This window comes from Gopherus flavomarginatus, chromosome 1 (genome assembly GCF_025201925.1).
Source record: "Gopherus flavomarginatus isolate rGopFla2 chromosome 1, rGopFla2.mat.asm, whole genome shotgun sequence".
Classification (NCBI taxonomy): domain Eukaryota; kingdom Metazoa; phylum Chordata; order Testudines; family Testudinidae; genus Gopherus; species Gopherus flavomarginatus.
In genome coordinates, this window is record NC_066617.1 from 357140866 (window position 1) to 357166758 (window position 25893).

At 46.6% G+C, this 25893-nt stretch overlaps 2 protein-coding genes across 4 annotated transcripts in view; one reads left to right on the forward strand and one right to left on the reverse strand.

Annotated features, from left to right (window-relative positions):
* Nucleotides 1-3197: 3197 nt before the first annotated feature.
* On the reverse strand, nt 3198-12979 carry LOC127045754 (DLA class II histocompatibility antigen, DR-1 beta chain-like). Of its 3 annotated transcripts, none has more exons than XM_050942242.1 (5): nt 9058-9214; nt 8568-8834; nt 7548-7829; nt 6486-6596; nt 3198-3339 (listed from the first exon to the last, which is right to left on the reverse strand). In XM_050942242.1, exons 1-5 carry the CDS (start codon nt 9161-9163, stop codon nt 3332-3334), a joined length of 774 nt encoding a protein of 257 aa, XP_050798199.1. In that variant the 5' UTR covers nt 9164-9214; the 3' UTR covers nt 3198-3331. The 3 variants fall into 3 exon arrangements, with proteins under 3 accessions (XP_050798199.1, XP_050798190.1, XP_050798208.1); XM_050942233.1 differs by lacking the exon at nt 3198-3339 and adding an exon at nt 3373-4116; XM_050942251.1 differs by lacking the exons at nt 3198-3339; nt 9058-9214 and adding exons at nt 3375-4116; nt 12704-12979.
* Nucleotides 12980-23263: 10284 nt separating this feature from the next.
* Nucleotides 23264-25893, forward strand: part of NARS2 (asparaginyl-tRNA synthetase 2, mitochondrial) — a 79410-nt gene continuing 76780 nt past the window's right edge. Inside the window, exons 1-2 of the mRNA XM_050941819.1 lie at nt 23264-23665; nt 25344-25453. Coding sequence (XP_050797776.1) covers nt 23528-23665; nt 25344-25453 — 248 coding nt within the window. The 5' untranslated portion in view covers nt 23264-23527. The remainder of the gene's footprint in view (nt 23666-25343; nt 25454-25893) is intronic.

Below are 25893 nucleotides of genomic sequence, written 5' to 3' on the forward strand. Positions count from 1 at the left end.
CACAAAAGCAACGAGGAGTCTGGTGGCAACTTAAAGACTAACAGATTTATTAGGGCATACACTTTCATGGGTAAAAACCCCACTTCTTCAGATGCATAGAGTGAAAATTATGGAAACAGGCATAAATATATATTGGCACATGAAGAGAAGGGAGTTACCTTACAAATGGAGAACCAATGTTGAAGGCCTATTTAGTCATGGTGGATGTAGTCCCCTCCCAATAATTGACGAGGAGGTGTCAATACAAGGAGAGGGAAAATTGCTTTTGTAGTGAGCCAGACACCCCCAGTCCCTATTCAAGCCCAAATTGATGGTGATGGCCAGTGGTGGTCTGTTATTTTCCTTGTTGGGCCTGTCCTGTAGTAGGTGACTTCTGGGTACCCGTCTTCCTCTGTCTACCCGTCTCGCTTTGTTTTTCAGACTGACAGAGCAAGATGGGTACCCAGAAGTCACCTACTACTACAGGACAGGCCCAACAAAGAAAATAACAGAACACCACTGGCCATCACGTACAGCCCTCAGCTAAAACCTCTCCAGCGCATCATCAACGATCTACAACCTATCCTGGAAAACAATCCCCCACTCTCACAGGCCTTGGGAGATAGGCCAGCCCTCACTTACAGACAGCCCCCCCAACCTGAAGCAAATACTCACCAGCAACTACATGCCACACCACAGAAACACTAACCCAGGAACCAATTCCTATAACAAACACCATTGTCTTTTCTGTCCCCATATCTACTCTAGTAGCACCATCATAGGACCTAACCACACCAGCCATATCATCAGAGGCTCATTCACCTATACATCTACTAATGTGATATATGTCAACATGTGCCAGCAATGCCCTTCTGCCATGTACATTGGCCAAACCGGACAGTCTCCACACAAAAGGAATGGTAACATACAAAAGCAGGTAGGAGAACACTTCAATCGCCCTGGAAACTCAGTAACAGATTTAAAAGTAGACATTCTTCAACAAAAAAAACTTCAAAAACAGACTTCAAAGAGAAACTGCAGAGCTACAATTTATTTACAAACTTAATATCATAGCTTAATGGTTTGAGCATTGACCTATTAAACCCAGGCCTGTCAGTTCAATCCTTAAGGGGACCATTTAGGGAACTGGGGTAAAAATCTGTCAGGGGGCTGGACTAGATGACCTCCTGAGGTCCCTTCCAACCCTGATATTCTATGAATTTGGGCTTGAATAAGGAGTGGGGGTGTCTGGCTCACTACAAAAGCACTTTTCCCTCTCTTGGTATTGACACCTCCTCCTCAATTATTGGGAGTGCACCATATCCACCCTGACTAAATTGGCCTTCAGCATTGGTTCTCCACTTGTAAGGTAACTCCTTTCTCCTCATGTGCCAATATATATTTATGCCTGTTTTTGTAATTTTCATTCCATGCAGCTGAAGAAGTGTGTTTTTCACCCATGAAAGCATATGCCCTAATAAATCTGTTAGTCTTTAAGGTGCAACCAGGCTCCTTGTAGTTAACCTTGGGGATGCTACTTTTCAAAGTGTCATTGGGTTTTATCCTGTGTTGGTTCATTTCTGGGACACTGCCAAGTCACTTAGGCCTGAAATCCAGGTTTTGGTTTATCACTGTGAGTTCGGCACCACTATCTCTTCTGTTTTTTCCCAACGGCATTGTGATGTAGTACCCCATAATGTTTTATAGAAATATGCTTATGAATAAATATGACATGAATGGAATATGTTTTATGCTACACAGGACATGTAACATATCTTTGCAAAGGTTATGATCTACTGAATATATTCATACTATTTGTATGCATGTATCATTTTTGTATTCGAAGTTATGAATATTGGCTGTGTACTTGTTTGATTTTAAGTAGCCTCAGTGAAGCATTTGGTCAGCTTCTTGAGAAAAGACTATTCTCAGTAAGTGCCCAGTCACGAAACACTTAATCTGACAATAGACTTTGATAGATGCCAATCCACATCTGAGCTTTCCTGGGAACATTCCTGTAGACATGTGACTTGCCCAGGTGACAACAAAACTCCATCTTGTAGAGGGGATTCTACACAGGTGGAGGAAGGGGTTTCCACACACGAGAGAGAAACTATATAAAGCCCTGGAAGACCCCTCCATTTTGTCTTCAGCTGGCTCAAGAGATAGCCTCTCCACCTCCAAAGGATACTTGAAAGAAACTGGAACAAAGGACAGTAACCGCAAAGGTGTAAGTGATTGCAGGACCCAGACTAGGAGGAGGCTAGTCTGTAAAAGAAGCTTTTTGGAACATCTCTGAGGGTGAGATTTCATCTGTAATCACTTCCTTACTGTATTAGGCTTAGACTTGTGTGTTTTATTTTATTTTGCTTGGTAATTCACTCTGTTATTACTTGGAACCACTTAAATCCTACTTTTTGTATTTAATAAAATCACTTTTTACTTATTAATTAACCCAAAGTATGTATTAATACCTGGGGGGGGGGGGTGCAAACTGTGCATACCCCTCTATCAGTGTTACAGAAGGTGAACAATTTATGAGTTTACCCTGACTAAGCTTTACACTGGGTAAAATGGATTTATTTGGTGTTTGGACCCCATTCGGAGTTGGGTATCTGAGTGCTGAAGACAGGAACACTTCTTAAGCTGTTTTGAGTTAAACCTGCAGCTTTTGGGGGACACGGTTCAGAGCTGGGTCTGTGTTTGTAGCAGGCTAGTGTGTCTGACTCAACCAGGCAGGGCACTGAAGTCCCAAACTGCCAGGGAAAACGGGCTCAGAGGCCGTCTCAGCAAGTCAGGTGGAAGTCCCCAAGGGGGTTTCTGTGATCCAATGCGTCACAGGCATACAACAGTTTATTCTCCTGAGGACTGAAATGCTTTGGTCCAACTAAAGTCTTTGGGCTCAATATAGGGGGATATATATAAAATGTATATAGGAGATCATATTGGACGAACTAATGGTCCTTTTTGGCATAAAATTCTATGAAATCTATGATGGGTGTCAGGATAAAACCCTAAGGTAAGTACAACAGCAGATTAGTGCATGAGAACCACACAGTGAACCTAGTTAGAGACAGGACCTGAGACTGAGCAGCCTAGTTTCAGTGTTTATGTTGACTGAGGCCATTGCCAGGAGTAAAAGCAGCAGCAAGAACAAACCAGCAGTGACAGTGAAAGGCAAATTAGAGTGTAAACATTCTCTCCATGTTTATAATCTCATGGGTTGTTAGTTACCTGGGGAAGGTTTTATCTCTTTAATTTGTTGTTCTACGTAGGTGTTCATGTTCTGCTCATCAGCTGAGTACAGTACAATCTCCATTAGCCAAAGGGTGGGGTGTCAGGATATACAGAATCACAGATCTGTTTCAAATATCAGGGTGTAGCTGTGTTAGTCTGTATCCACAAAAACAAGAAGAAGTCTGGTGACACCTTAAAGACTAACAGATTTATTTGGGCATAAGCTTTCGTGAGTAAAAAGCCTCACTTCTTCAGATCTGTTTCAGAAAGTTACCAAACACATGAAATTAAAGATTAACTCCAGGTTAATTAGAACTTTTAATTAACTCACAGTTATTAAAATCCTTTCAGACCCTTAGATAAAATTTCTCGAAGTGCAAAGCATTAGTTAGAAACATTATTATTTATTCCCCTCTTTTCTGTCTGGGTATGTGCTGCACTTGGAGTAGCTGGACATCCATCCTCAACTCCATATGACAGCTGGATCCTTCCCTCCTCTTCCACTGGAGAGTCCGCAAGTCAACAGCTTGCATGAAATCAGCCCCTGGGGGACAATCTCAGATCTACAAGACTTTGGTTCTTTAACTGCAGAGCAGTTAAATCTGGGGCGGGGCAGCCGGAAAAGTTGGCAGGAGGGGAACCTGCTAGGACTGAGGGAAAGTGATGATTCCCTCTGCCGGAGGCAGCACAGTATTGACCTGAGCAAGAATACATCAAGAACAGCTAGCGAGGGGAAGGGAAAGAGTAATAGCACATGCGTGAATGCAGAGAGTTAAGGGAAGATTTAGAGATGGCCCTTCGCAGAACTTGGATGGATTTAGGCACAGAGCAGTAAGTTTGTAGTGCTGCCCCTGTCACTCCCAGCAGCCTGAGAGTCTGCAGTGTCCAAGCACAGGTACCCTGCGTGGAAAGAGAGAAGAGAGAAATAACCACTGGGGAACAAGTGGGAATTTTCTCTTGCAGGCTCCAAGGCATTCCTCAGTGACTACCTGGCAGCTTCAGGGATAGGAAATGCTCTAGTAGGAATCAGGACATTCTGCTGCTGGGGGAGACTCTTAATTCACCCTCAATGAAGGGAGCAAAATCCTCCTGATTCTCACGCCACTCCCAGCCTCGCAATATTGTTTGGCCTGTTCTATACTACAAGGTTGGGTTGATGTAAGCTGCCTTGTATCGACCTAGCTGTGGAAGAATCTTCACTTAAATTTGGCTCCCGCTGACATAAGGGCCTCACTACACCCAGTAATACCCAGCTCCCTGAGTGGCACAGTCACAGTCGATGTCAGTGTAGACAATGTGTTGCTTATGTTGACTGTTACTGGCCTTCAGGAGCTGTCCCACAATTCCCCACACTGACAATACAATTGATACAAGCATTCCTGGTGAGGATGTGCACCACCAACACAAGGATCCAGCTGTGCACACGCACAAGCAATTTCTTAACTGTGGTGGCTGTATGTAAATATAACTTAGGTCAACATAATTTTGTAATTGCAGACATGGCCTTAGAGCCTGAGTGTATAAAGGATCTGGAGACAAGAGGAGACAATAGAGGGGCCCATATAAGGGCCGCTGAAGCGATGCCAACTCAACCAACATCCTCTCTGCTCCTCTTTCCATCCCTACAGCCAGGACCGGCGCTAGGGGTTTGAGCGCCCTAGGCGGCCGGCAATTTCGGCGCACCGCGCGCTGGTCCCGCGGCTCCGGTGGAGCTGCCGCAGTGGTGCCTGCGGAGAGTCCGCTGGTCCGTGGCTCTGGTGGAGCTGCCGCAGTCGTGCCTGCTGCAGGAGGTCCACCGGAGCCGCACGAGGATCCGACTGTCTGCAGGCACCACTGTGGCAGCTCCACCGGAGCTGCGGACCAGCGGACCCTCCGCAGACATCACTGTGGCAGCTCCACCGGAGCCGCCTGCTGCCCCCTTTGGCAAAACGGCGCCCACCAATTATTCTGGCGCCCTAGGCGATTGCCTAGGCTGCCTAAATGGTAGCGCCGGCCCTGCCTACAGCACATTCATCCCGAGGTAGGGTGACCAGATACCAAATGCGAAAAATTGGGACAGGGGGTGGGGGGTAATAGGCACCTATATAAGACAATTTGATTGCTGGTAGCCTCCCTGCCCTGGAGCTGGGAGCCTAGCAGTGGCAAGAATCCTGCTTGCAGATGGGGATCCCAGGGTGGCGGCTGCTGCTGCTGTGCTGCGGAGAGCCAGTCATCCCCCAGAATCCTGGCTCCAACTGGGCACTTGCAGGCTGGCTGCTATGTTGCAGGGAACCTGCCAGTCTCCAGTTGAGTGTCTGGGGGCTCAGAGGCTCGCTGTCAGGGCTGTGGACCCTGGAACCTCTGTAAGTTTTCAATTTAAATCTGCCCGTGTTTCGACAAAAGTTTCACAGACTCTATAATAGGTATGACAAAACATTTTGGTCCAGTGAATCAGTATTTGTCAATGAAACTGTTTCATCCAAAGACAACCAACCAGGTCTAGTCATAACACCCCGACACTTGGTGGTCACAACCCTGGGCTGAGGACCCCTGGTCTTAAGAGAAATAGACCAAGAATGAAGAACCTGCTAAGTTTGCTTGTTTAAGAAAAGAGAGAGTCATTGGACAGGCTTAGGCTGGAGAAAGCTTGTGAGTGCTTGTGTGAGAGAGACCCTACCACCAGGATTTAAAACCAGTCGTTCTAGTTCATTTTAAAGTGAAAGAACTTAAATTTATGTTAGTGTACTGAGATGAAAGAGAAGTTGGCAAGAACAACCACCAACCAAAACTTTGGGGTCAAGAGTTCATAGGTTTCTTGGTTGGGTTTGGTTTCTTTTGATTTTAAAGGAGAGATTACTTAATTATTTTGTACATAAATATGAATGTATCCATATCCAAAACTACAAACAGTTTGCAGCAAACTGATGTTGCAAGAGTCTGTGGGGCAGAAGTGGAGAATTTGCCATAAGTAACCACCACCATAGCCCAGAATTCAGATGGTCCGTTTCAGAGCTATACCAGGTCAGAGACTGATCTTCCAAGGCCCAAAGATGGCCCATATGATTCCTGGAAAGGTCTCTAGTCATTGAAGGCCCAATCCAAAGTATGTAGAAGTCATTTAAAACTGCCATTGACTTCAATAGGTGTTGGCATAGGCCCTAAAAATCCAAAATGTCCTTGAATTTCAAGGATAACTGTCTTGTTAAATCTAAATTATAGTGAAATCCTAAAGACTATCAGGCCATTTTATTGGGGACACATTTCACCTCCTTCATTCACCTGCAACTCACCTTTCTTATTCTTCTGGTAGACAAGAAGTCCCAGCACCATGAAGATCAACCCCAGTACGAAGCCCCCAATTCCAACGAACATCTTGCTCTTGGCAGAGTCAGGCTGTGCCACTGTCAAAAGAGGAGCACAGAGGACTAGGGCTCAGCCTGGACTCTGATTTCCCTTACAGTATCTTTGTTGTCTTACTGAGGCGTCTGAGGAAGTAGGTATGTGGGGCACTGTGCCCCGGTCCGGATGGCTGTTACACTGCAGCACCTGTTACCTCCATTCCCCCACCTTCCTTTGGCCTTCTCCAGCTGTAGGAGTGAGTTGGCCCTCCAGCCAGACCACTATAGAGAGTCCAGTCCCTTCCGGGGCCTCAGTGTCTTTTACAAAAGTCTAACAAACGTGGAAACAAACCTTCATCCTAGCTGGACTCAGCAGGCCACCTCTTCCTCCCAGGCATGCACTGAGTGCTATAGTTTTTTCCCCATGCCGCATCCCAGGTTCCTATGCCTCCAACAAACCCCATTTTGAGGGGCTGGCACACTCCTTCCCTCACTTAGGGGCAGTGGCGCTGGAACAATTTGTATAGTAGGGGTGCTGAAAACCATTGAATCAAACTGTAACCCCTGTACATGATAGAAACCACTTAAGTCAGGGGTACTGCTGCTCCCACAGCGCTCCTGGTTCTAGCACCCCTGCTCAGGGTTCAGGCAGGCTGCAGCCCAGCAGTGTCCCTGCTTCCAGTTCACCTGCTCTGCTCACCCTTCTTTCAGACTGCTCCCCAGAGTGAGTCCAGCCCAGCCTCTCTCAACTGGGCTCACCCAGCTCTTTATGGAGGGAGAGGAAGAGGGGAAGGAGAACCCAGCTGGGCTTTATCTCCAGTTAGGCCTGGCCTACCTGAACAGGTACAAGCAGGTGGGTTAATTGGCCTCTCAGGCCCATATTAACCCTCTCACAGCACATATGGGGCACACATCCCATCACAGTCTGCTTCATGGCCAGCCTCTGGTTGTCTCCATAAAGCTAGGAGTGACCCCAAGGCACCCTCAGGGGTTGCCCCAATGTCAGTCTCTTACCCCACTGCATGGTGATGGGCGTTTGCAGGCTGACGTGCTCCACTTGGCAGGTGTAGACATCTCCCCACCTTGGTTTTGTTTCCAGCGTCACCTGGATCTGGAAGGTCCAGTCTCCATTATGTAGCAGCTCCCTGGATACAACTCCAGCTGTCTCCTCCTGCCCATTTTTGAACCACTTGGTCGCTATCTCAGAAGGATAAAACCCTGTTGCAGAGCAAACCAGCAAGCTGGGGTGGTGGGAAGACTCTGCTTTCAGGGTAGAAATTTTCACTCTGGGCTTAACTGTGTGAGAGAGAGAAACCTTGGTGAAGGGGCCCAGACACAGAACACACACCTTCTCCTTCTCTGTCCTATCAGAAATTGCTCCTTGCTGGGACATGCGTGAGAATGGGACAAAAGGGGGGCAGCTCAAGTCTACGCTATCTGGATTTCTCCTTGAAACCCACCTGTCTGCATCTCCTTCAGCAGCCCTGACCCTGAAATGCACAGCCATGACTGTACTCTGTATGACACCCCTTCCAGCCACACTAGTCCCACCTCATCACCATCTCCCAGGTGAGGGATCCCCATGGTACCTCAGTGCCTTCTGCAGAGATCTTTGGTAGGGGACTGGGGAGGGGGTTCACCTGCTGCCCTTAGTCCCAATCCCATGGGGTGCCCACTGCCAGAGGGAGCTGGCAGGATGGGGAGGACCATGTGCAGAGCTCTGGGATCCTGGCCTGTCTGTGGGGCTCACCCAAATTATTTCCTTCAGTATCAGGTTTTGGGAGAATTTCCCTCAAAACTGGGATTTGGGGCCTGATTCAAGCTGAGAGCAACCCTTTGTTGTTAAAGATTCTGTCTTCTCCAGTCCCATCCTCCAACTCCCCCTCTGCTCCTGCAAGTTCAAACCCAGCTCGACTGACGCCCAATTGCTGCCTGGTAGGGAGTGTGTAGAGGGAGGCAAATATAACAGCTCCAGATGCGGGGGCTGACCCAAAGTTCCCAGTTCCAATTTGGTCTCCTCCCCCTTCCGCTCACCTTGCCTACCCACAGTGATGTTCTCAAATCTCCTGTGGTTATAACTGCAGAACTTCTCCACTGAAGCCCACAAGTAGTTCAGCCACTCCAGCCGGTTCCAATACTCCGCGATCGGCCGACCCAGTTCCGTGCGGGCCACCGAGAAGCCCAAGTCACTGTCATAGTAACAGATCTCCTGCTGGCCCCAGATCAGTCTTTTCAGATACCTCACCTGCTGCATGCCATTGGTGTAGTGACACTCAGACTTCTCCTGCAGCAGGAAATGCTCTGAGAGGAGAGAGGAGCAGGTCAGAAACCCATCTCCACCCACCTCTGCTGCAGACTTTCCCCATCATTGCACCCTCCCCTCTCACCTCCATCTGCTAGTCTCTTGTGTTGATCCTGCAAGAGAATCTCTGAGCCCTAAGTTGGGCAGGGGGAAAGCTTTTGTGTTCACCATCCTGAGAGTCCAAAAGGGCTTTTTCCCCCCAGCACTGGGGTCTCTGCTTACCTGGAGGGTCTGTGCAATGAGCTCTGTGAGTTCTCAGTGCTATCGCCACTATTAGAGCCCCAGCCCAGCAGTTCCTGGTGATCCCAGGGATCCCCCCAGGGGCCATCGCTGTTCAAGAGGGGGAAAGTTGATGGGGAGATCAAAGCTAACAATACTGTCTCACTCCAGCTCTCGAAAGTGGAAGTACTCCGCAAAGTCCTGACCACAAAAACTCAGAAAGTTGCCTAATACTCAGGGGATTGGGTGGCCCTTAGCCAATGCCGCAGCCAGCCTCAGGACTGGGCCATATCATCGGTCACTAGGCAGCAATGGGGTCAGCTTCTCCTTTGCAGTAGAATCAACTTCCTAGAGCAAGACAGACCCAGAGTCCCAGCAGCAGCCAGTGTCCCAGAGTGCAGTCACAGCAGAACAGGCAGCAAAGCACCTGGCACACTGTGACTGTTGATCCAGCCCTCTCTCTCCTGGGGCTGATGTCTCCAGGCCCTCTCCGTCCATGGAGCCCGTGACAGAAGAAGTGATCTTGGAGCACACTGGGCCACAGGAAGGCAGGGGTGAAAGTCCTATTTGCTGGGACTGCGGGCTTGAAGTATGCCTGGCATCAGCCCTACACCAGCAAGGACCCCACAGACAAAGGGGGCTGAGAGGCAGCTTAGCTTCAAATCAGACAGAGAGGGTCCATTTGTCTGACCCCCTCTGAGGGTGGGTATCAGGGCAGGGAAAGGGTAGGGTAGGATCTGATGAGAAACTGTCAAATGAAAAAGAGTCCCATTCAATTACATCACATCATGGCAGACAGCTAAAAAGTGATAATATTTTAAGTATTTATATACAAATGCTAGAAGTCTAAATAATAAGATAGGTGAACTTGAATGCCTTGTATTAAATGAGAATATTGATATAACAGGAATCACAGAAACTTGGTGGAATGAGGATAATCAGTGGGACACAGTAGTACCAGGGTACAAAATATAGGAAGGACATAACACATCATGCTGGTGAGAGAATGGCACTGTATGTGAAAGAAAGCATGGAGTCAAATGAAGTAAAAATCTTAAATGAACCAAACTGTACCATAAAATCTCTACGGATAGTAATTCCATGCTTGAACAATAAGAAGCAGTAAGGATATACTATCGACCACCTGACCAGGATGGTGACAAGGACTGTGAAATGCTCTTGGAGATTTGAGAGGCTATTGAAAAAAAAACACAACTCAATAATAATGGGGGATATCTACTATCCCCAGACTGGCAGCTCAGGACAGGATGCAGAGATAAAGTTGCTTGACACCTTAAATGACTGCTTCTTGGAGCAGCTACTCTTGGAACCCACAAGAGGAATCTTGATTTAGCCCTAAATGGGACACAGGATCTGGTCCAAGAGGGCAATATAGCTGAACCGCTTGGTAACAGTGACCATATTATAATGAAATTTAACATCCGGAGGGTGGGGGAGAATACCACAACAATCGACCACGGCAGCATTTAATTTCAGAAAGCGGAACTACACAAAAATGAGGAAGTTAGTTAAACAGATTAAAAGGTACAGTGCCAAAAGTGAAATCCCTGAAAGCTCCATGGAAACGTTTTAAAGACACCTTAATAGAGGCTCAACTTCAGTGTATACCCCAAATTAAAAAACATAGTGAGAGGACCAAAAAAGTGCCACCGTGGCTAAACAACAAAGTAAAAGAAGCAGTAGGAGGAAAAAGCATTGTTTAAAAAGTGGAAGTTAAATCCTATTGAGGAAAATAGAAAGGAACTTAAACTCTGGCAAAGGAAATGTAAAAATATAATTAGGAAGGCCAAAAAATAATTTGAAGAACAGCTAGTCAAAGACTCAAAAAGTAGTAACAAAAACAATTTTAAGTAAATCAGAAGCAGTAAGCCTGCTAAACAACCAGTGAGGCCACTGGACTGTCAATGGTAAAGGAGCACTTAGGGAAAAGGTCGTTATGGAGAAACTAAATGAATTCTTTGCATCAGTCTTCACAGCTGAGGATTTGAGGGAAATTCCCAAACCTGAGCCATACTTTTTAGGTGACATATCTGATGGACTGTCCCAGAGAGAGGTGTCATTAAAGGAGGTTTTGGAACAAACTGATAAACTAAACAGTAGTAAGTCACTAGGACCAGATGGTATTCACCCAAGAGTTCTGAAAGAACTCAAATGTGAAATTGCAGAACTACTAATTGGCATTTAAATCAGCTTCTATAACAGATGAGAGGAGGATAGCTAATGTGATACCAATTTTTTAAAAAGGTTCCAGAGGCAATCCTGGCAATTACAGGCCAGTAAGCTTAATTCAGTACTGTGCAAACTGGTTGAAACTATAGTTAAGAACAGAATTATCAGACACATAATGAACACGATTTGCTGGGGAAGAATCAACATGGTTTTTCTAAGGGAAATCATGCCTCACCAATCTACCAGAATTCTTTGAGAGGGTCAGCAAGCATGTGGACAAGGGTGATCCAGTGGATATAGTGTACTTAGATTTTCAAAAAGTCTTTTACAAGGTCCCTCACCTTAGGTTCTTAAGTAAAGTAAACTGTCATGGGATAAGAGGGAAGGTCCTCTCATGGATCAGTAACTGGTTAAAAGATAGGAACCAAGGATAGGGATAAATCGTCAGTTTTCAGAATGGTGAGAGGTAAATAATGGTATCCCCCAAGGGTCTGTACTGGAACCAGTAGCATTCAACATATTCATAACTGATCTGAAAAAGGGGGTAAACAGTGAGGTGGCAAAATTTGCAGACAATACAAAACTGCTCAAGATAGTTAAGTTCAAAGCAGAATGCAAAGAGCTACAAAAGGATCTCACAAAACTGGGGGACTGAGCAACAAAATGGCTAATAAAATCAATGTTGATAAATGCAAAGTAATGCACATGGGAAATCATAATGCCCAATTATTCACATAAAACGATGGGTCTAAATTAGTTGTTACCACTCAAGAAAGAGATCTTGGAGTCATTGTGGATAGTTTTCTGAAAACATTCACTTAATGTGCAGCGGCAGTCAAAAAAGCAAACAGAATATTGGGAATCATTAGGAAAGGGATAGATAATCAGACAGAAAATATCATATTGCCTCTATATAAATCCATGGTATGCCCACATCTTGAATATTGTGTGCAGATGTGGTCACTCCATTTCAGAAAAAGATATATTGGAATTCGAAAACATACAGAAAAGGGCAACAGAAATGATTAGGGGTATGCAAAAGCTTCCATTTGGGGAGAGATTAGTAAAACTGGGACTTTTCAGCTTGGAAAAGAGATGACTAAGGGGGGATATGATAGAGGCCTATAAATTCATGACTGGTGTGGAAAAAGTAAATAAGGAAGTGTTATTTACTCCTTCTAATAGCACAAGAAGAAGGGGTCACCAAATGAAATTAATAGGCTGCAGGTTTAAAACAAACAAAAGGAAGTATTTCTTTACACAATACACAGTCAACCTGTGGAACTCTTTGTCAGAGGATGTCATGAAGGTCAAGACTATAACAGGGTTCAAAAAAAAAAACTAGAGAAATTCATGGAGGATAGGTCCATCAATGGCTATTAGCCAGGATGTGTAGGGATGGTGTCTATTTGCCAGAAGCTGGGAACGGGCAACAGGAGATGGATCACTTGATGATTACCTGATCTGTTCATTCCCTCCGAAGCACCTGGTACTGGCCCCTGTCGAAATACAGGATACTGGGCTAGACGGACCTTTGGTCTGACCCAGTATGGCCATTCTTATGTTTTTATGAAAGAGGGAAGAATCCAGTCCTTCCTACTGGAGATATGGAAGCTGTGGGGACAGGCAGGCAATAACTGCTGACAGCCAGAGAGATGAGGCCCCATTCCCTAGTTGCTGGTTTATACCTCCCTTCCCTGTAGTGGGAGCCCAGAGAGGACCAGAGACCCCAGCCCATTGTGCACTGGACAGCACAGGGAGCCATCACAGCAGGGTAGGCTGGCAGAGTTGGGACTATTTGCTCTTAGGCACATCCGTTATAACAGCCAACAGCCCCATCCCAGCTTCAGAACCAGGGAGGAGAATCCAGCCTCGCCTTTTGCTCCCTCCCTGTGCGGGGACAGACCTGAGCTCAGCTACTGTGTCAGGATCTTTCCTTATGCTGAGCACACGGGGAGCCGCGCCAGCTCTCTCACCCCGAGAAGCTTTGACATCAGATGACAGGACACCTGGAAACAAAGAAAGAACCAGTGTCAAGTTTCCCCAGGAGTGAGCCGAGCATGTGCTTCTCCCTCTGCGAGACCCACTACCTGCCTCCCCTCTCAGCACAGGACAAAGGGGCAAGAGACAACACAACCCCGTCCCCGCCCTGGCAAGCCAGCAGCCCTCACCCCACACATCTCCTTCTCGTTACAGTAGCATTCCCATTTCCATCATCACCAGGCCCTTGAGGGGCCCCATCAGTTCCCCTCCCCAGCAATCCCATCACCCCCATTTCAGTGCTGGGATCTCTCTCCCTTTAACCTGGCATCACTGCACAGCAGTTTCTTCATTGTCTCCTTAGCCTGCTATGTCATGCTCCTGCACCAGATGTAGATAGGCTACAGAGCTTGCTTATGCACACCAGATATGTTCATCATAAGATACTTCAAAGCTCTGCTAGGCATGGCTGAGGGTTGTTTAAATAAAGTATTTTACACACAGTTATCCCTAGTGGCTGAGCAATATAATACAGATGAGCATTCCATTACATCTCTCCCTTTAAGTTTTACATTCCTACCATATACAATATTTACACTATTGCACTATATTTCATGTTCAGTATGTATCAGACTGTTAAGTGTCTCTGAATTGTATTGGCTTTCTAATTACATGACCCAAGTGCATGACAAAGTGGTCATCTGGCTGTCCATTAGATGCAACAACTGGCCATGGTTTGTTCAGAATTCGAGTTGTCTTCTTGTTCTGCATCTGCTGTCTGTAGAGTTTTCTCTGTTGATTGTTTTCTGAAGAACAAACTGTAGATGTTGGGAGTTTCTGCTGAACTCTCTTGGTCTCCATCACACACGAGCTGGGTGCTGAATTGTTTTTCTTTACGACAGCCGGGGCTGTCTGTCCCTTTTCTCCATCCAGTTGACATGAACACAGTCACCAGGGTTCTAGACCCGGCAATTCTCTGAGTAACATCTTTAGTAAAAGTCTTCATAAGCTTTTTTTAGCCTTTTTATCCTATTTGGCTACTCTCTTTCTGTCTGGCCACCTTGGAGACAGATTCTTTCCCAAAGTTGGAACAGTAGCTCTGAGTTGTCTTCCCAACAGGAGTTGTGCTGAACTATATCCAGTAGCTGCTGGTGGTGTTGATCTGTAACTCAGAAGAGCAAGGAATGGATCTTCTCACTGTAAGAATTTCTCAGCTGTCTGTACAGCTCTCTCAGCCTCTCCATTCACTGGTAATGGATAATGTAGGCTGCTAGTAATATGATCAAAATAATATTTTGTTTGGAATGACTTAAATTCTGTTGCAGTGTTTGTGGTCCATTGTCCTTTATTAGTTGTTCTGGAATACTGAAGTGAGCAAAAGTGCACTTCAGTTTCTTGATAACACTGTGACAGGTTATATCTTTTAAGTTATTTCTATATACCTGGAAAAAGAGTCCATGACGACCAGGTAATGATGTCTTCTGAATATGCATGAATCTGCAGCTAGTCTTTTCCAAGGACTGCCTGGTAGAAGTGTTGTTATTAAAAGGTTCTTTGTGCTGTGTTGGTCTATTAATTCTGCAATAGTCGCATACAGACACTTTATTCTTTATGTTCTTGCTGATGCACTGCCACCACATTGGCTAGTTGGTCCACTCATGGCATTTAGTTAATCATTAACATCCTTCATAGATGAGGCTTAAGATTTCTCCTCTCATTTCATTTGGAATTATGATGTCATTGTCTTTAACCATGAGTCCATTTGACTTGCTTAATTGTTCATGTACCGCAAAGTAGTCTCTTGTCACTCCCTTAGTGTCCTTTAGATACTTGGGCCAGCTGCCGCTAATGTAATGTAGAACGTCCTGACGCTGCCTGTGTGTCAAGGTTTCTTTTTGTAACTGGAGTAGTCTCTTTTCTGACACTGGTCTCTGTGTGTTGATAGCATCCACAAACATCTTTATATCATCTTCGAACTCACTTGTAATTGAGTGTGATGCTGGGTTCTGAGACAGCCTCTGCTACTACCAGCTTTTTCCCCAGCATATATTTAGCAGTTGGATCTTTTCTGTTGATGAGGGTTGACATTATCCAATACAGTCTGGACTGATGAACCGCTGTGTCTCCTCAGCTCCCCAAGCACTGGGAGGGAGGGGGAGAAACAGGACATGGCGGCGTGCTCAGGGAAGGAGGTGGAGGCGGAGGTGGAGGTGAGCTGAGGCAGGAGGACGGGGCTGGGGGGGAAACTGCTGGTGGGTGCAGAGCACCCACCAATTTTTCCCCGTGGTTGCTCCAGTCCCAAAGAACCCATGGAGTCAGTGCCTATGGTGAGAGTTACCTCTCCTCACACACAGCCTACAGCATGTAAGTTACTCACAGTTATAATGTATGAGCACCATGTACCATCACTCATGAATTACACAGCAGAGAAACACCGGCAAATTCCCAGTCCCATACTTCCCCCAGAAATCTATGTCTTGTACTGCCCAGCTGTCTCCTGGACAATACAAGGTCATATGAAATCCATCATTTTATTAATAGAAAATGATAGGCACACATCCTGTTAATTCAAGTGGAGTTTCCCGAACACACTTGTTTAGATAAAATAATGAAACAAGTTTATTAACTACAAAAGGATAGATTTTAAGGGAATATAATAAAGAGGCATAAAAGTCAGAATTAGTTACAAGAAAAATAAAAGTAAAATGCAACTAATGCCTAACTTAACAAAGTAGAGTACGTTCAAAGCAAAGGTCTCTCTCATCACGTTTCAGCAGTCTTTGGGCAGTCCTGCACTACAAACTTGCATTGGCGCTGCTGCTGGTGCAGCACTTCTGATGAAGATACCCTCAGGAATGAGAGAGAATTCCCCTGTTAGCTTAATAACTCCACCTCTGTGAGAGGCGGTAGGTATGTCAGCAAGAAACGTTCTCCTGCCTACCTAGCGCTGTCTACACATAGGTCAGTGTAACAACATCGCTCAGGGGTGTGGATTATTCTTACTCCTGAGGGACATAGTTCTACCAAAGGAATTCTGTAGAGTAGATCAGGGCTTACTGGCTGAACTTCTTTCAGTCAGGATCTCTCCTCCCAGTCCAGTGTTGTTTTCTTTGTTCTTCTGGTGTCATGGGTGCCGTGAGCAGAGAGAAAGGGAGGAATAATTTGGGGCATCTGCTCTTTCTCCTTATGGTTCTTTCTCTTCTTCAAGAAGCATCTCCTGCAGCCTTCCTACTTTTTACTGGCTGTAAGGGCAAGTGGCTGGTGGGAGGATCCAGCTGTTGTATGGAGACATGGATAAACGGTCAGATACTCCAATTGCAACACATATCCAGGAGAATAAATAAGAGTGACTCTCATTCATATCTGGCACTTAAAGCAACTTACCTAGGTGTCTGAAAGTGTCTGATGATGAGTTAATTAAATGTACTAATTAATCTGGTGTTAATCTTTAATCTCAGCTCTTTGATAGCCTCCTGTGCTTTCTGTTGCTGTATGCAGGGGAGGGTGTGACGGTCGGTACTCCTTGTGTTCACCCCTTTCACAGGATTATGATAATTTTGTAGAACGTATGCCTTGTGAGGTATCATTTGAAAACTCATAATTTGCTGATCATTATTATCTTGGTAAAAATGTTTGGCAACGCTGTATGTAAAGTTAAGAGTCCCTCACCAAAGGCTCTTACGTAAATTAAGTTGTCATGGGATAAGAGGGAAGGTCCTTTCATGGACTGAGAACTGGTTAAAAGACAGGGAACAAAGGGTAGGAATTAATGGTAAATTCTCAGAATGGAGAGGAGTAACTAGTGATGTTCCCCAAGGGTCAGTCCTCAGACCAATCCTATTCAACTTATTCATAAATGATCTGGAGAAAGGGGTAAACAGTGAGGTGGCAAAGTTTGCAGGCGATACTAAACTGCTCAAGATAGTTAAGACCAAAGAAGACTGTGAAGAACTTCAAAAAGATCTCACAAAACGAAGTGATTGGGCAACAAAATGGCAAATGAAATTTAATGTGGATAAATATAAAGTAATGCACATTGGAAAAAACAACCCCAACTATATATACAATATGATGGGGGCTAATTTAGCTACAATGAGTCAGGAAAAAGGTCTTGGAGTCATCGTGGATAGTTCTCTGAAGATGTCCACGCAGTGTGCCGAGGCAGTCAAAAAAGCGAACAGGATGTTAGGAATCATTAAAAAGGGGATAGAGAATAAGATGGAGAATATATTATTGCCCTGATATAAATTGATGGTACTCCCACATCTTGAGTACTGCGTACAGATGTGGTCTCGTCATCTCAAAAAAAGATATACTGGCACTAGAAAAGGTTCTGAAAAGGGCAACTAAAATGATTAGGGGTTTGGAGAGGGTCCCATATGAGGAAAGATTAAAGAGGTTAGGACTCTTCAGCTTGGAAAAGAGGAGACTAAGGGGGGATATGATAGAGGTATATAAAATCATGAGTGATGTGGAGAAAGTGGATAAGGAAAAGTTATTTACTTATTCCCATAATACAAAAACTAGGGGTCACCAAATGAAATTAATAGGTAGCAGGTTTAAAACAAATAAAAGGAAGTTCTTCCTCACTCAGCGCACAGTCAGCTTGTGGAACTCCTTACCTGAGGAGGTTGTGAAGGCTGGGACTATAACAGCGTTTAAAAGAGAACTGGATAAATTCATGGTGGTTAAGTCCATTAATGGCTATTAGCCAGGATGGAGTAAGGAATGGTGTCTCTAGCCTCTGTTTGTCAGAGGATGGAGATGGATGGCAGGAGAGAGATCACTTGATCATTGCCTGTTAGGTTCACTCCCTCTGGGGCACCTGGCACTGGCCACTGTCGGCAGACAGGATACTGGGCAAGATGGACCTTTGGTCTGACCAGGTACGGCCGTTCTTATGTTCTTATATGTACCTTTTAATTCTAGGGAATTAGGGGCAGATTTACAAACATCCCTTCAGGCAATACATCCCCTCTCTCAAGCAGAGTGTGAGTGTAGAAAAGAAACTTTTAATGAAAGGAGGGAGGTCACCTGACATTAAATTAGGGAAAATGCCCCATGCAGGATTCACTCTGGGCTTCTCTGTGACAGAGAGAGTAAAACCTGGTAAAGGGGACCAAGTGCAGAAGAGGGCTGAGAAAGATGAGGTGACCCTCCCTCATCCCAGAGAAAGGTCCCCTGCTATCTGGATTTTGTCCATTCCCATCCCCATGTGTTGGATCCAGCAAAAAGCGTCAGTGCAAAACTGTGCCTCATTCATTTCCAGCAGGAACAGAGGGATGTTCTAAGCCTTGGTGGCCCAGGGAGATTGAGTCTCAAAACCACAAAGAACAGGAAACCTTTCCAGCCACTACACAGAACTTGAGATGGGATTCTGACAATATTCCTCCAAAGCTGAGAATGTAGACTAGTGCCAGGTTGGAGCAATACTTATTTAAAAGCAAAAATAATTCTTGCCCTCTTCTACCTCTTCTCATTTGATCCTAGTCCCTTCCACTGCTCCTGCATTTCCTGGCCACATTATTGCTCATCTGCAAAGCAGAGAGTTTGCAAATGGAGGGAAATCAGACTGTATGGTCCTCCTGCCCCCACTCCCATGCATGGCAAGGTTCTCTTAGAGCAGTGGTTCTCAACCAGGGGTACATATACCCCTGGGGTACACAGAGGTCTTCCAGGGGGTACATCAACTCATCTTGATATTTGCCTAGTTTTACACCAGATTACGGAAAAAGCACTAGCAAAGTCAGTACAAACTAAAATTTCATACAATGACCTGTTTATATTTCTCTATATATCATACACTGAAATGTAGGTACAATATTTCTATTCCAATTGATTTATTTTATAATTATATGGCAAAAATGAGTCAGCATTTTTTAAATAGTAGCGTGCTGTGACACGTTTGTATTTTTATGTCTGATTTTGTAAGCAAGTTGTTTTTCAGTGAGGTGAAACTTGGGGATACGCAAGACAAATCAGACTCCTGAAAGGTTCAGAGCCACTTTCCTAGGGAACTGGGGCAGTTTGGGCAAAGGCAGCTTGGTTTCAGCAGTAAGACAATCTTGTCCGTCACAGATAAGCTAACTAACAGCTGCCAGATGGACAAAGGGAAGTGACCGGCTCAGGGTTCTGGGTTCGTATCAAAACCAACTTTCTCTTGAGAAATTTGGCAGCTGGAGGTGGTTTTAATACACTCACTCAGAGAAGCTATTAGAAGAGAGTTGACAACTCCCTCTGGGTATAACTGACCAATCCCCTTCAAGACTGTCAGTGGAGATCAGGGCCTAGATCCTCAGCTGGTATAAGTCAGCATAGCTCTGCTGAAGCCAATGGAGCTGTGCACTGATGGAAGAGCTGACTCAGGAGTCTGAAGTTCATGTTAATTCCTCACATTCTCCCTGTCTTTGACTTTAGGCAGCTCCAGGCTTCTCATCCATCGTACATAGGTTCTCATATGCACTCAGCCATAGGCACTGACTTCCACTGTTCCCGGTGTGTGCTCGACACCCCACTCCGCCCCTGGCACCACCCCTGCACTGCCTTCGCCCCAATTCCACACCTTCCCAAAAGTCCCCATCCTCTTCCCACTCCCATTCCACCCCCTTCCCCCAAGTCCCCGCCCGTGCCCCGCGTCTTCTCCACTTCCTCCCCTGAGCGTGCACATCCCCGCTCTTCCCCACTACCTCCTGGAAAGTCCTAAGTGCCGCCAAACAGCTGTTTGGCAGCAGGAAGCATAGGAGGTAGGCAGAGGAGCGGGGACCCACTAATTTTTCCCTGTGGATGCTCCAGCCCCTGAGCACCCACAGAGTCCGCGCCTGTGCACTCAGCACTCTAGTATCTGAGCAAAAAAATAAATGAATAATCATCCAACTATTCAGGGTTTAACCAGCAAAACTGTTCATAAACCCAAAGCCACAATAATATTGGTGCCTCCTGACTCAGTGTTAGCGCTGAGACAGCCTGACCCAGGGCTGCCCAGAGGGGGGAAGCAAGTGGGGCAATTTGCCCCAGGTCCCACAGGGGCCCTGCGAGCCTTGGCGGTCTGGGTCTTCGACAGCACTTCAGCGGCAGGGGGCCCTTCAGTCACTCCAGGTCTTCGGCGGCGGGGGTCCCTTCAGTGCTGCCGAAGACACGAAGCGACTGAAGGGCCCCCTGCCGCCAAAGACCCGGACTGCCGCCGGGAGAATACAAGCGACACAGCTCCCCTGCTTTGCCCCAGGTCCCCTGAATCCTCTGGGCAGCCCTGGCCTGACCCATGGCTGAGCTAAGGCAAAACTTCTACCTCATCATGAGGAGCTGATGAAGGATATGCCAGCAGGGATCTTCCTGCCTTTCATCCAGGAGCATTGGAGAGACATCACAGAAACGGTCTCTGTAACAGCAGGACACAGGTGAGTAGCCTACAGACCCTCTATTTACCTGTCTCTGTTCTGAAAACTAACTATTTATTCCTACCCTTTGTTTCCTATCTTTTAACCAGTTACTGATCCATGAGAGGATCTTTCTTCTTATCCCATGACTACTTAGTTTGCTTAAGAGCCTCTGGTGAGGGATCTTGTCAAAGGTTCTCTCAAAGTCTAAGCACACTATATCCACTGGATCACCTTTGTCCACATGCTTGTTGACCACCTCAAAGAATTCTAGTAGATTGGTGAGGCATGATTTCCCTTTACAAAAACCATATTGACTCTTCCCCAACAAATCATGTTCATCTATGTGTCTGATAATTCTGTTCTTTATTATAGTTTCAACCAAGTAATTGTCAGGATAACCTCTGGAGCCTTTTTAAAAAATTTGTGTCACTTTAGCTATCCTCCAGTCATCTAACACAGAAGCTGATTTAAAAAATAAGTTACATACCACAATTAGTAGTTCTGCAATTTCATATTTGAGTGCATTTGTAAGTGTTGAGTGAATAGCATCTGGTCCTGGTGACTCATTACTGTTTAATGAATCAATTTGTTCAAAAAATTTGTTCATTACCTGTATCTCTCCCAGCAAATTCAGTGGAGTTGGAAAACTGACCTCTTAGGGAGGTTGGTTGGGCCAGATCACAGGACTGGCTATACCAGAATACTACACCTTCCCCAGACTGATTCCCCTGCCCCCAATTCCTAGTTCCTCTGGTTGGTTTTTCAAGAGAAATTCAAAGCCCTGAGTTCACCTGGGCCTTCTGCAGCATTGGGGGCATCAACTATTTGGGGACAAATTAAGAGGAGGGGCTGTAAAGTAGCCTAAGAAGCTTGAGGGAGAAGAGGCACTTAGTGTGAGTGAAGGCACCACAAGAGAAACAGCACACCATCAAAGCTGGGCAGATTAAAAGCTTTTCTCCTCCCCTTTCTCAGAGCCCAAGGGGACTTCTTTCCCAGCGCTGGGGACTCTGCTCACCAACTCTTTTTTTCACCTGGAGAGTCTATGCAATGAGGCATGTGGTTTCTCTGCTAGAGGGTCAGCTCAACAGCACCCAGCCCCAAAGCCACTGCATCTCAGAAGGGGAAGAACACAGGAAAAGCGAGGCCAAGAAGACCAATGTCTCACTGGGAATCCCCCCAGAACAAGAACTTCTTTGCAAAACTCTGAGGAAGAAGTTTCTGTAGAGGGAAGTATAAACTAGGCTGAACAAGTAGCTAAGCAGCTGGGACACAAAAGGAGTTTAACTTAACCCTCTTTGTCCCACTCCTGCCTCTTAACAGCACTTGGCCCCTTGAGAGCTGCCTTTCATCCCACAGGTCTCAGAGCAGCTTACAAGTGTACAGCCAAAACCTCCAGGGTCTAGAACGGACAAGGAAGGCATAGAGATGAGGTCTTCTTGCCCAAAGATTACACAAGGATAGTGGCTGAGGAAGAATAGAGCCCAGGAGTCCTGACTCCTAGTCCTACCCACTCTAACCACTAGACAGTACCTCCCTGCCACAGCTAAGACTAAGACACAGGAGGCCTCACTCCTGTCCTGCTCAAACAAGACCTCTCATCTCACTCCCCCACAGGCTGAGACCCAGGAGTCCTGAGCCCCGCCCCTTACCCGGGCTCTGGGTGAGGGCCAGGACCCGGGAGTCCCGAGCCCCGCCCCGTACCCGGGCTCTGGGCTGGGACCAGGACCCGGGAGTCCCGAGCCCCGCCCCGTACCCGGGCTCTGGGCTGGGACCAGGACCAGGACCCGGGAGTCCCGAGCCCCGCCCCTTACCGGGGCTCTGGGGCTAGGACCAGGACCAGGACCCGGGAGTCCCGAGCCCGTCATTTCCACAAACCCGAACCCCGCCTCATTATCTTACGTCACCATACTACATATAATTTGCATATAAAGTAGCTGGTTTATATCATGCGGCTCCTCCCCGCAATACGTAACCCGACCCTGCTCTGCACAAAGCTAAACCCACCCGCGCCCGGCCCTGGCACCCGCCCAGGGCTGCGCCACCCGCCCCTCGGCTTCTGAGTCGCGAACTACAATTCCCAGAGCACCCTTGCGCCTAAAGCAGGTACTTCCGGACATCGCCCCGCCTCCTGATAGGCTCATCTTGCCCTCTTTCGGCGACCTTGGCTACGAGGGGTCACGTGAGTGTGCGTGACGCTTTGGGGATGCCAATAGGACCCCTGCTTGGTTTGGTCTCACGTGGGTGGATCGGTCCGGGGCCGGGCCGCTTTAACCGGGGCCTTCAGCCGTGCCTCCTCCTCCGGGCAGAGCTGCGGCTGCGGCCTGGGCGGGCACTGGCCTCCTGGGGCCGCGGTGCAGGGACACCTCGAGATAGGAGGAGCAGGGCCTAGGAGCCCTCTGGAGATAGGGCAGGGGGCAGCTGGGCCTGGGGGTGGACTCTGGGGGCAGGGCAGGGGGCAGCTGGGCCTGGGGGGGGACTCTGGGGGCAGGGCAGGGGGCAGCTGGGCTGGGGGGGGCTCTGGGGGTAGGGCAGGGCAGGGGGCAGCTTGGCCGGGGGGGGCTCTGGGGGTAGGGCAGGGCAGGGGGCAGCTTGGCCGGGGGGGGCTCTGGGGGTAGGGCAGGGGACAGCTGGGCCAGGGGGGGCTCTGGGGGTAGAGCAGGGGGTAGTTGGGCCTGGGGGGGGGCTCTGGAAGTAGGGTGGGGGGCTAGTGGGGTATCTGAGAACAAGGCAGCTGAGGCTGATTGGAATCTCTTTACATTGCAGGGAGGGGTGGCTGTAGGGGGGTTGGAGGACATGGTAGGGTGCATGTGAAGACAATAGTAGGAGTGGCATCTGGAGGCAGGAGGGGCATATATGAGGACAAGGTAGCTGAGTCTGTGGGGGGTCTTGGGTGTTAGCAAGGGGGCAGGTGTAGAAGGCTTTTAGCAATGTTTGGGGCCCGGTGTCTGCTCCTGGCTCTTCGCCGTTGTTCCTCTGCTCCTTGTCCCAAGCACAATCAGGCTGCAAGACTGAGGGTCTGCGAGGCACTAGAGGCCCAGGAGGTGGCTGGTGATATTAAAGTCCAGGTGGGTGGGGGTTTATGTTGTTAATTCACTTAGTCATTTCTGTGGATTTCTTATTATTACTCCTCTAATTCAGCCCTTTCGGAAGATCATCTTCTTGCAGAGGCTTCTCCAGAGTAGCTGGATGGGCTCTGCAGCTGCCTATCCTCTTTGAACTGAAGATGTAAATTCCAGCTGGAGGAGACATATGCTAGTTCTGATCTCGTTAGTGCACTAAAAATAGTGGTGGGGCAATGGTGGGAGGGGCTCTGAGTGATGCCCCAATAAGCCCATAACACATACTTACATTCTGCCTTTATCTTATATGGAACAGGAGCTCCCTATACTTAGCCTGCTCCACAAATTGAACACCGCATCTACATTTACAAGATCTTGAATCCTAGACACACAATACCATCAAACACTTTTGCTTCCCCTTAATTAAGCTTCCATGCCACATCTATCTCTTCTGCACTGCTGATGATCCCTGGGCTCTTCTAATGACACAGCCTATACAACACAGCAATGAAATGAGGTAGACTAGATCTCCCAAAGTTCATATGCATTTTTTTCCTTTGATCACACATACAGGCCTCAGAAAGACGAGCTCATGCACCCCCACAGAGGGCCGGAGTCTCCCAGATCACCTTATATCACAATTACAGCTCTTCTAAGCTGCTCTATCTTATTTCTTCGCCACAGTACAGCCACACTTCACACACTGAATGCAGCTGGAGTGCATGAAGATAATTCTTAGTGACTATTGCCAGCTCCAGGGAAAAGAATCAAGGTTTTATGGGCATTTACCTTAACCCTGTATTTCCTTGTTTTCACAAATGTGAGTTTTGCTGAACTGGACATTCTGGAAGGGCGCACGTTATCACCAGGCAACTTTAACTCTGTGCTAACAAAGATTTTGTCAATTTTTAAATTTTAAATCTAAGTCCCCCTAGAAAACTTTTTTTTAATTTGAAAACCACCCAAAACAGTGAAACATTTCTGTTAATTCTGCATTTGTAGAGTGTCTAGCATAATGGGTTCTAGTCCATGACTAGGTGCTATGATAATACAAATAATTAATAGTAATATTAATTGGTTTTGATTTTTCCCCCCTCCTTAAACAAAGACTACGTTCTGGACCCAATCTCCTTCACATTGGCCTCTGTATTAAGGCAGTACGTATGCATGGTAGGTATTAACAAATAGCACCTTAGGAAACAGATTTCAGTGTCAAGCTTCCCGCAGATAGTTGTACATAGCAGTGAAGAAGAACAATACATGAGAATTACCATGACACTCCCCTCTGAAGGAATGGTGTTCTGATTGTCTCTGTTGTTGCAATAAGGAGTGTTTACAAGGGACATAATAATGATATAGCATTTGTGGAATGCTTTTCATCTTCAAAGTCTGTTACTGATTTTAATCTTCCCAGCTCCATGAAGATTCAGATGGATCCCTGTTATGCTGAGATGAAATGTTGGTGCCTCTGCCTCAGGATCTACTCCTACTTGCTTTGAAGTTATAGTGAAGCTACCACTGATTTCACTGGAATCAGAATTGGGCCCTAAGGGAATCTTTCCATTGACTCCAATGGGAGTTGGATCAGGCTCGAAATGACTTGCTCAGTGTCAGCTAGGTCCTGCATATAACTAGATTGAGTTCAAACCGGGCAATCACCAACTTTTATTTTCTTCTCTTCCAGGGCTGGGTTCGTTCTGTCCGGTCCCAGAAACAGGTTCTGTTCCTGCACATAAATGATGGCAGTTCTTTGGAAAGCCTCCAGGTTGTAGCTGACCCAACCTTGGAACATAGGTTTGCAGATTTTACATATTTAAAGAAATTTCTGTGCAGATTCTTGTTTGGAAAGGGTTGATGACGTGGTTGTAGGACTCAGCTCTACCCTATCTTAGATTAAGGGGATTGATCCCCAGGCCTGGTGTCTCATTGTCATAAACAGATAGCTAAGGGTTAATGTTCTTTTATCTGTAAAGGGGTAACAAAGGGAACCAAACACCTGACCAGAGGACCAATCAGGAAACAAGACTTTTTCAAATCTGGGCGGAGGGAAGTTTTGGGTGTGAGTTCTTTGTTCTTTGTCTTGGTTCGGTGACCCTCTCGGCTCTGAGAGTGATTTTTCTATCTCCAGGCTTTCTAATCTTCTGTTTCCAAGTTGTAAGTACAAGGATAGTAAGACAATAGGTTTATATTGTTTTTTTTTATATTTACATGTGTGTAGTTGCTGGAATGTGTTA